Below are 11193 nucleotides of genomic sequence, written 5' to 3'. Positions count from 1 at the left end.
ACCGCCAATCAATCACCGACTCCAACGATGACGTCAGCCAACCGGTTGAGATGGTGACGTCGCGACGCTTGCCAAAGCGCGCGCACCGTGAGTCGCCGTGAGTTCCGCGATGGCGAAATCTTCTTCACCGCACTGCACTGGTCGTCACTGCCTTTGTTCAACACGAACAATTCACTTTTCTATGCACAATTGTGCCACTGTTCAGCTCCAATTTTCCGCGACTTTTTGGCGATTTTTTCGCACTTTTTCACGGATTTTCCGTGCACTTTTTGTCCGTTTTTCACGCCCAGCGCGCACCAAAACTGTCCCGGCGCACTTCTGCACCGTTCACTTTGCGCTGCTCTTCGCGAGCAGGCCAACACTTCACGCACTGAACTGTCCGTTTCGCGAAGTGTCCCGAACCTGGCCAGACCGGATCCTTCGGATCCGGTTCGAAGGACCAAATGTTCGCGCGTGTGGTCGGTTCGGGGATTTCGGACCCAGAAAAACACCGTTTTTACACTATTATAAAACACTTTATTACGCGAACAGAAAAACGTTTATTCTAACGTGCAAACGGTCGGGTGTAGTCAACGGTTTATTTAAGACTATAATCTAAAATCCATTGTACATGGGAGGCTGGCCGGGAGAGATCAAGTAGAGCGAGGATTCCCTCTGCTCTCTGCTGGCTCTCATCAAAGATGGACCAGGGACGGTGTGAGAAAGACAAGGACAGTGTAACATTTATTCGTGTGGATCACATTTAGGGTGTAACAAAATTAAATTTGATCTCTCGCGCTATCAGATGGTAAGAAGTGCGAGTGGTTTACAAATCCAATATCCGCCAACAGGCAGCGAAGTTATGGAAAATTCTATTTTTGTGTCAAGCTTGAAATACGCTGATACAACCTATTGTACCTGAGCAATTCTCTACGAAATGAGTCTTTTCAGTAAAAATATAGGTAAAAAATAAGTAAAAATTTAGTTTGATAATTTTCTGATTTTTTTGTAAAAACAATATTTTATTTAAAAAAAATATAAATTGCTCATAGATTTTTTGCCCTATCTGTAATTTTCTGAAAAGATGGCATTTTATGTCTTCTAGAATATATCAAACAAAAAAAGAATGAAAATATATATTTCTTAGAAACATTTTTTGTGACAAAAAATGAAGGATTTCTGATCGATTTTTTGGATTCGGTAAAGTTGTAGGTTATGATTAGATTTTTTTTTTTTTGAAAAATGGGTTTAATCCTTATAATAAATACCTGTTTTTTTTTTAAATTACTTTCTATTAAAAAAAACTCGATTTTGACAAGCTTTACCCCCTGATCTTTCAAAACTAATTATGCTTTACTAGACAAAAAGTGACACTTATTGAGCGGACGTTTTGTTTTTGGCCAAGTTATGATGATTGGAACCATAGTAATTTTTTTTTAACTCTTTGGGAATATTGTTCTTCCGCACCAATACTGAGAAATGGCCTTGCAAAGAATGATTTTTTTTTGTATCTTCTGCCTAATTGACCCTCTATTTTCAAACGATGTTTTTTTTTAAACCAGTGACCATGTCTTAGCTGAGTGAATATTCGAGTAATTTCACTATTTCCGCAAAATCCAGTGATATTTATTGATTTGGGAAATCAATTCATAAAAATAACTAATTCAAAATTGCACAATTTATTTATTTAAATTTTATCCGTAAAGGTTGTAAGTGTAATTTTGATTAGTTTTCAATTGTAAAACGTGATGTTTACTTTTGGAAATCTCGAATTTAACCTTAATATTCTGAAGGACCACAAACATTAAAATGTCACTTAATTATAAATTAATGATATGAATACCGTATTAAAGTTAACAAATGATACAAATGAAAAAAAAAACATTTTCGAAATCATCAATTGATCTCCTAATGAGAAAAGTTACATTGCAGTTAGGCTGAATAAAATTCTTGATGTTTTATTCAATTTGAAATTTTCAAAAACTGTCCACGATCCATACAAAAATAGTAGTTTATGCAACAAGTTGCAAAAAGAAGATTTTTTCAGCACGAGTTGTACATTTATCCAACGAGGATTAGGGACCATCCATAAACCACGTGGACACTTTTTTGGGAATCTGTTACCCCCCCCCCCCTTCGTGGACAATTGTCCATACAAAAAAAATCTTATTTGTATGGGTCGTGGACAATCGCCATACCCCCCCTAAAGTGTCCACGTGGTTTATGGATGGTCCCTTACCGAGTTGGACAAATACGACGAATGCTCAAAAAATCAAGTTTTGCAACGAGTTGCTTACAACATTTTTTGCAATTCCGAAAAACGCTTCTTGAATGAAATTTTGTGTCAAACATTCTTGTGTTTAGTAAATTCACCGTTCAAAACAAAACAATATTGAAAAATGTTACATTTCGATACTAGTGTTGAATACTTCAACTCTTTAGCACCCACTTCAGTGCTGAAAAGAAGAACTTTTCAGCACTGGTATTGAAAGGTATTAATTTTCCATTCAGTTATTTTTGGTAGAGAGAAGTAGACCCTTTCGTTTCTCCAGAAGGACAGGAAAAGTTGACAGTTTCACAGCGGAATTGCAAAAATGTTACTTTTTAATACTAATGTTGAAAAGTTCAATTTTTCAGCGCCCGTTTCAGTGCTGAAAAGTAGTATTTTGAAATTTTCATGTACAGTTCGGTAAGAAGAAATTTTAACATTTTTGAAAAAAATAATGATAGTATAATAACTATTTGGCTATCATTTCATTTATAGTTAGAGATCAAAAATACAATTTTATATTCAAGCTTGATTTTTTCATGATTATATGACTTGGGCTTTCAAAAATTATTTTAATCGTAAAAAAATAAGCCGTTTTCTGGGATAGAAAAGTTTTTTTTCTTAGTCCCGTAAAATTCCCACGTTTCATGATGTGATTTGATGGTCCTCGTAAAAACTGGAAATTTTGATCTAAAAAATCACTAAGCTTTTATGCTTGATATATAATTAAACATACAAAAATCATTCCGGTTATTTAACAAACAATTTTTCAAGGTTATTTTAGCATTTTTCACGTTCCGTGATATTTCCGTGATATTTTGTGTTTTCGGTTAGTGGTCCCTGTGAAAGTTGCATTTTTTAAGCGTGAAAAAGCCTAATCATGTCATGGTGTCATATTTTTACGACTTATATTTCAAAAGGGCTTAAAAACATTAAAATATTTCAAAAGGTAGATAAAATATCACACAAATTGAGAGTCGATTTACCCAAACGAAACGAAACTATTGGCACTACGCCCCCCGGGGCATGGCCTTCCTCTAACGTGGGATTTCTGCTCCAGCGCCTCTGACGAGACAGGAGAAACCGGGACCGACGTTTTACTTCACCATCCGATAGAAGCTCAGTGGATAAGGCGGGAATCGAACCCGCGTCTCATAGCATCATCGGGATCGGCAGCCGAAGCCGCTACCCCTGCGCTGCGAGACCGATTTACCCAATTGACCCTCAATTTGTGTGAAATTTTATCTACCTTTTGAAATATTTTTAGATTTCAAAGCCCTTTCGAAATGTTAGGAGCGGCCTTGGTTGACTGATTACGGTGTTCGCTTTGTAAGCGAATGGTTCTGGGTTCGATTCCCATCTGCTCCCAACGAGAAAGTTAAGAACACATAAATTTGAAATGATGAATATGAACGAAAAATGAAAGTCGCTCGAGGCGGGGTTCGATCCCCCGTCCTTTGGATTGATAAGCAAAAATGCTAACCACTAGGCCATGACGACTTGGTGAGCGTGGACTGGAATTAGGAATACTGTTACGGGACCATCCATAAACCACGTGGACACTTTAGGGGTATAGCGATTGTCCACGATCCATACAAAAAGATTTTTTTGTATGGACGATTGTCCACGAAGGGGGGGGGGGGGGTAACAGATTCCCAAAAAAGTGTCCACGTGGTTTATGGATAGTCCCTACAGAGAGCGAGTTGTGGCGCTATAACCATGGCAAATAGTGTCCAGGGCATTCGTGGAAATACAATGTCCCATCCCAGAGGGTCCCGGAGTAACAAACTTTCCTTAGCATGGTGCTCCCAACGAATATAACCAAATCTCGGAGCGTATGGTGGTGTGTCTCCACGCTTCTTCCTCCCCTGTCGATTCAGAATTGTGTTGTTGTTCGAACACTTAGCGCTCAAACACAACCCAATTACGAGTCATCTCTGCGATACGGCTTTACGCAGTAGGCCTGGCCGCTTTAACACTTGTGATGTTTCAATGCATTCCGATGCAATGGTGCACTGCAAATGTTAATAAATGACAAGAAGAGTGCTAGGCGTCATCTAACCTAAGGCACTCTCCAGGATCCCTTCGAAAGATTGGCGGCGTTAGGGTCTGATTAGATTAGATTAGATTAAAGCCCTTTCGAAATGTTAGTCATTATTAATATATTTATATTATAAAAAATATTGTTTGCCTATTGATATTCTTAGGCTTGGCAAATATCAACATTTTACAAAATCAGAATTTAATTTTACATCTCAAAGATTTTTAAATTTTTTGTGGACATTTTCAATACATTCAAAAAAAACATTTTAGGAAAAAAAAACATAATTTGGCCAAAACCAAATGACCATCCACCCTATCTCAAGAGTTGGCACTTTTTGTCTACAAAAACGTATAAAAGAATGAAAAAACGAAGAGGGTCAAATTTGTAAAAGATAGTTTTAGTGATAAGAAGCTATTTTTCAAACAAACGAGAGTTTAACTATAATTTTCCTGAATGTTTCCAATCGTAACCAACAATTTTGCGAAAGACTCCAAATCCTTCCAGAGATACATGGGTAATTCTCCGCCAACTCACACAGCAGTTGCCCCGACCCCTCTTCGATTTGCGAGAAACTTTGTCCTAGGGGTAACTTTTGTCCCTGATCACGAATCCGAGGTCCGTTTTTTTGATATCTCGTGACGGAGGGGCGGTACGACCCCTTCAATTTTTAAACATGCGAAAAAAGAGGTGTTTTTCAATAATTTGCAGCTTGAAACGGTGATGAGATAGAAATTTGGTGTCAAAGGGACTTTTATGTAAAATTAGACGCCCGATTTGATGGCGTACTCAGAATTCCCAAAAAACGTATTTTTCATCGAAAAAAAAAACACTAAAAAAGTTTTAAAAATTCTCCCATTTTCCGTTACTTGACTGTAAAAAAATTTGGAACATGTCATTTTATGGGAAATTTAATGTACTTTTCGAATCTACATTGACCCAGAAGGGTAATTTTTTCATTTAAAACTAAATTTTTCATTTTAAAATTTCGTGTTTTTTCAAATTTTTTAGAGTGTAACAATGTTTAACAAAGTTGTAGAACATACAATTACAAAAATTTTGATATATAGACATAAGGGTTTTGCTTAAAAACATCACGAGTTATCACGATTTTACGAAAAAAAGTTTTGAAAAAGTTACTTTTTGCGTTTCTCTTTGTTTCGTCGTCCGTGTCTGTCGCGGGTGACCATGAACGGTCATGATCAACGACGACCAACTTATTCAAAACTTCTTTTCGTAAAATCGCGAAAACTCGTGATGTTTATAAGCAAACCCCTTATGTCTATATATCAACATTTTTGTGTTTGTATGCTCTACAACTTTGTAGAACATTATTGGACTCTAAAAACTTACCCTGCAAAGTTAGAAAAAAAAACACGAAATTTTAAAATGAAAAAAATTGTTCTAAATGAAAAAATGACCCTTCTGGGTCAATAATGTAGATTCGAAAAGTACATTAAATTTCCCATAAAATGACATGTTCCAAAATTTTTTACAGTCGAGTGACGGAAAATGGGAGAATTTTTAAAACTTTTTTAGTGTTTTTTTCGATAAAAAATACGTTTTTTTCGGAATTCTGAGTACGCCATCAAATTGGACGTCTAATTTTACATAAAAGTCTCTTTGACACCAAATTTCTATCTCATCACCGTTTCAAGCTGCAAATTATTGAAAAACACCTCTTTTTTCGCATGTTCAAAAATTGAAGGGGTCGTACCGCCCCTCCTTCACGAGATATCAAAAAACGGACCTCGGATTCGTGATCAGGGACAAAAGTTACCCCTTAGGCCAAAGTTTCACGCAAATCGAAGAGGGTTCGGGGCAACTTTTCCCGATTTCGTGTGAGTTGGTAGATAATTACCCACATATTTTTGAATTTTCACATCACCTGATTCAAATCGTTGTTTGTGAATATTCTTTGTTAAAAAAATCAAGGGATTTGATCGCTGTACTTTCTGTTTGCGAGACAGAAGCCGTAAAAATTAAACCATGGCCTTCAAAAAAAAAATGCCTACAGTTACTTCCTTGACCTGATTAAAATTTGTAAACTAACTGGTTTTTGTTATAAATAAACGCACAAATCACAAATTACAAAATAAACTATGTAACTTAAAAAACAACTTTTCGCAATATAAATCAAAAAGCTGCACTGAAGATCTTCAAATATCGTCAAAATTTTGTTGCATCCATTGATAAGCTCCTTGGGGGGAAAAATCCTGACAATCTCCTTAAATTTCGAGGGAAGCTTTTCCAATCCGATATCTTCCTTCAAACACCACAAATCATTCACTTCAGACGTGTCCCTTTTCCCACCGAATCCTGCACACGCCCGGGCAATTTTCTCTCCACGAAAATCGCACGTTGTCAGCGCGCGCGCCAGGACAATGTTCAACATTTATTCAGCGCACACACACTCGAACATCCGCACATAAACTTGCGAAAATCTCGGCACTTGCCAAAGCAAACTGCTGACATTCGTCGTCGGCGTTCCCGCAAGGCAAATTTTGGGCACAAAAGAAAAAAATCTGCCAAAGCGCGAAAATTGAATTTCCTCGAGTCACACACACACACACTTTCACACATGCCACGTGGGTGTTGTCACAGGCAGCGCGCGCTTCAAGTGAATATCTTTTATGAATTTTTCAGTGCCTTTTATTACCCTGAACAGTTTTTTTCGAGGGGCTGAATTTCGTTTGAAGTGCTGCTGCTGCAGCGGGGAAAAGTGCTGGAAAATTGAGGGAAAATCGTGTGTTACTAGAAAGTAGCACTGAAAGAATGGTTAAAAGATTTTATTTTCCTGTTTTTTTGTTCTTCTGTTCTTCTGTTCTTCTGTTCTTCTGTTCTTCTGTTCTTCTGTTCTTCTGTTCTTCTGTTCTTCTGTTCTTCTGTTCTTCTGTTCTTCTGTTCTTCTGTTCTTCTGTTCTTCTGTTCTTCTGTTCTTCTGTTCTTCTGTTCTTCTGTTCTTCTGTTCTTCTGTTCTTCTGTTCTTCTGTTCTTCTGTTCTTCTGTTCTTCTGTTCCTCTGCTCTTAATTTTTTCTCTTTTTTTTTTTTTTTTTTTTTTTTTCTCTTTTTGTTTATATTGTTTTTTTTTCGTTTTTATGTTTTTCAACAAGCGTTTTAAAGATTTTTTTCTATTTTTCTCACAGTGCATCTACACCGATAAGGAAGGCTTCTTGAATGTTCACTTTGGGCTCCATTTGGTGCAAATTTTCGCCACTGCGGTATTGTTCGTGCTACATTAAACATTCAATTGAGTGTGTGCGAGCAGAAGGAGTGTGTGTTTACACACGTTCACATCAAGATATTTGCACCTTCGCAAATTTTTCCCCGTTTTTGAATAGAAAATTTCGCGTCGCCAAATAATGTGACTTGTTTACGTGGGGCACAGTCTTTTTTTAAGGCCTGCCTCGGGTGCCGCTTTATAGTCGTCGCGATATTTATGGGCATTATTATTGAAGCCAATAAATAAAGCGTTTCAATGCATGGGGAAAATCAGCGAGAAAGAATGAGCGATCGTTTGGGAAGCCATTAGGGAGACATTGTTGCCGATCGCTGTTGAATGCCGCTTTCTTCTGGAATGTTATTGGGGAAAATTTATTTTTACAATCTCAACTTAATGTGTTTTGTGATAAGCTCAGACAAAAAATACCTTCCTCAAATTGAGGAATATTCTTGAAATTCCCAAACTCAAATTCTTCTGCATCAGTCAGTACTCCAAAACCTCTTTCATCTTTTTCCACATCCCAAAAAAAAAACATCTCAAAGTTTATTTTCCACTTTCTGAAATGCCTGACCAGCCAGTCTGTTGTTGCTATTTTTATTGATTTCCTTTTTCCGCCAAAACCCTTTTCATCGTGCAGGCCTTTACTTTTTTTCTGGTGAAAACTTTTACCACACATCTTCCAAATTCGGTTTCGGTTTCACTTTTTTCCTCAAAGTTTGAGAGCTGCTGCTGCTGATGTTGTTGCTTCGTGATCTGTGCGGAACACGTTTGCTAAACAGAAACTTTGTTTTGTTTGATTTTTTTTGGGATTTCGTTGGAAGAACAAAAATAAAGCTCTGGGAATACGGCTTGAAGTTAGGCCGAAAAGAAAATTGAAGAGAGTTGCCGTGTTTTGTTGAAGGTGAAATTTAAAGTTGAGTTGGATGGTGCTAAAAGAATTTAAATCAAAAAAATTCGATTGAAAAAAGAACAAACCAATCAAAAAAGAACATAAAATTATATTATCATAAAATCATAAAATAATAAAATCATAAAATCATAAAATCATAAAATCATAAAATCATAAAATCATAAAATCATAAAATCATAAAATCATAAAATCATAAAATCATAAAATCATAAAATCATAAAATCATAAAATCATAAAATCATAAAATCATAAAATCATAAAATCATAAAATCATAAAATCATAAAATCATAAAATCATAAAATCATAAAATTATAAAATAATAAAATAATAAAATCATAAAATCATAAATCATAAAATCATAAAATCATAAAATCATAAAATCATAAAATCAAAAAATCATAAAATCATAAAATCATAAAATAATAAAATAATAAAATCATAAAATCATACAATCATAAAATCATAAAATTATAAAAACATAAAATCATAAAATCATAAAATCATAAAATCATAAAATCATAATATCATAAAATCATAAAATCATAAAATCATAAAATCATAAAATCATAAAATCATAAAATCATAAAATCATCAAATCATAAAATCATCAAATCATCAAATCATAAAATCATAAAATCATAAAATCATAAAATCATAAAATCATAAAATCATAAAATCATAAAATCATAAAATCATAAAATCATAAAATCATAAAATCATAAAATCATAAAATCATAAAATCATAAAATCATAAAATCATAAAATCATAAAATCATAAAATCATAAAATCATAAAATCATAAAATCATAAAATCATAAAATCATAAAATCAAAAAATCATAAAATCATAGAGTCATAAAATCATAACAGAAAACAGAAAAACAAAAAAACAGAAGGATTTTGATTGTGTATTGAAGTATTTCCAGTTTACGTTGTTAATTTACGATTATTTTAGATTTGTTTTGTTTTGAAGCAAAAAAAAAGTTTCTTTTCATGAACTTCCTGGCACATTTCCCTCGCACTAACAATATTATTTTATTATTATATTTTGCACACTAAATTATAACGGCAGCCAACTCACCAGCTAATTGAGCTTGAAACAAAACCTCGCCCCAAAAGAGCTGGAAGGTGGAAGCATTCAGGTGTGAAACAGCAAGCAACCCAGGAGAAGAGCATATTTGGCAAGAAACGAATCATGACGAATGGAAGGCAGGAAGAATCAACGCGCGAGCAAAGTTGGTGGTTTGGACTTTGTGAGGGGGCGTATAATTTGCATTCATTGGGCTGATTTTTGTTTAGCTTGGAGAGTTTTTCCCGGCTAACGGGAAAATGATAACCAAATTAGACCTTAATGGAATGGAAACGGGGAAGCATGTAATTTATTTATTTCCCGAGACGGAGAAGAAGTCGGTCACCGTGTCGTGTTTAATTAAAAGGCCTTTCAAAATGCAAGTCTTAATTTTCTTAAATTTCAAACCTATCTCAAAAATTCTCCCCCGAGATCATTCAATCCGCATGACAGGGGTAAGACCTTTTCACAGAACCCAAACAAACAAAAAGAATAAAACAAACCTCAAATGCACTTTCCACTTCCACGCTTCAAACTGACAGCACCTGTCAGAATGAGGGGGAGCAACCTTATCCATCCGCTTCAGCAAGCTATCTTCCTTCCAAAAAACAAAAACGAGATGGGATGAAAAAGCATCCTGGAGCGCTTCCAAGGGGAAAAAATCGGGGTGAAGAGTGCTTCACGGGGATAACTGTTTTTTTTAAGGAAAGACGACGGGGACCTTCACGTGGATTTGGGAAGTGACATTTCAGTTTTGGGAAGAGGAAGAGTGCGATTGAAAAAGAATCGCCAAATTAGAGTGAATCTGTATTTTATCTGTATCATATTAAATTCGAAGCCATAGAAGACATTTTTTAAATTTTTAACAGCAGATTTAAGATTTTTAATCATATTAAAGCATAATTCAATTACTAAATTGTTAAAAATTTTAAATATAATCATTTAAAAATCTGTATACACAGATTTTTTGATTTTTGGGGTCGAATAATATGTAAAATATAGATTTATCTGTATATCTGGCATGGCTGGTTGGAACTATAAAATCAACTAAATTAATTGAGAAGCTAATCAGGCGTCAAAATTGTAAATATTATTAAAAATTTCCTATTATTATTTAACATATGCATGTTCAGTACAGGCAAACCTCTTTTTATGCGACCTCCTTTTTACGCGGTTTTTTTTACGCGAAAAATTCAAAATAACGCAGTCCGATTTTAACGTGAAGACTTCCATCATTGTCATGATTTTTCGCTCAAAGGTATAAATTTTGCGTCGCTTTCAATATTTTGACAAAATCCCTTCAACAAGTTGTTTAGAATAGTGCCCTACACATGCTGATTCCTTTTGGTAACGATTATCCCATTCCTTGTAAAGTTATGGAAATCGTCATTAATCAATTATTGCCAACTAGGACGTCAATGACTGTGCCACAAAACTATATAAATTTTGAAGCACAATTGATTTAAATCAAAAATTCCTTCAGTGGCTTCAAAAAGGCAACAACCGGCACATGCTGATTCTTTTTGGAGCTGAAATTCGTTAAATTAAATTTTATACAGAATATTTTATAGTGATGATCAATTTTCTTCGAAAATGATCAACAGCTTCACCTTAAACTGTCGGAATTCTTAACCTTTATGGTCATATCTTCCTGTTCAACGGGGACCACAATCAGGGTTTTTACCATCAGTAGCTTCGGTG

At 35.0% G+C, this 11193-nt stretch overlaps 2 protein-coding genes across 2 annotated transcripts in view; one reads left to right on the top strand and one right to left on the bottom strand.

Moving 5' to 3' along the window:
* LOC6049292 overlaps positions 1-11193 on the bottom strand; it is a 290210-nt gene that overhangs the window by 230626 nt on the left and 48391 nt on the right. The gene's annotated exons all lie outside the window — the stretch shown is intronic.
* LOC119770929 (uncharacterized protein MAL13P1.336-like) overlaps positions 681-11193 on the top strand; it is a 36433-nt gene continuing 25920 nt past the window's right edge. Inside the window, exons 1-2 of the mRNA XM_038266468.1 lie at positions 681-716; positions 785-787. Coding sequence (XP_038122396.1) covers positions 681-716; positions 785-787 — 39 coding nt within the window. The remainder of the gene's footprint in view (positions 717-784; positions 788-11193) is intronic.

The sequence above is a fragment of the Culex quinquefasciatus genome, chromosome 1, assembly GCF_015732765.1.
Source record: "Culex quinquefasciatus strain JHB chromosome 1, VPISU_Cqui_1.0_pri_paternal, whole genome shotgun sequence".
NCBI classification, from domain to species: Eukaryota; Metazoa; Arthropoda; class Insecta; order Diptera; family Culicidae; genus Culex; species Culex quinquefasciatus.
This window is presented reverse-complemented; position numbering and strand designations above follow the sequence as displayed.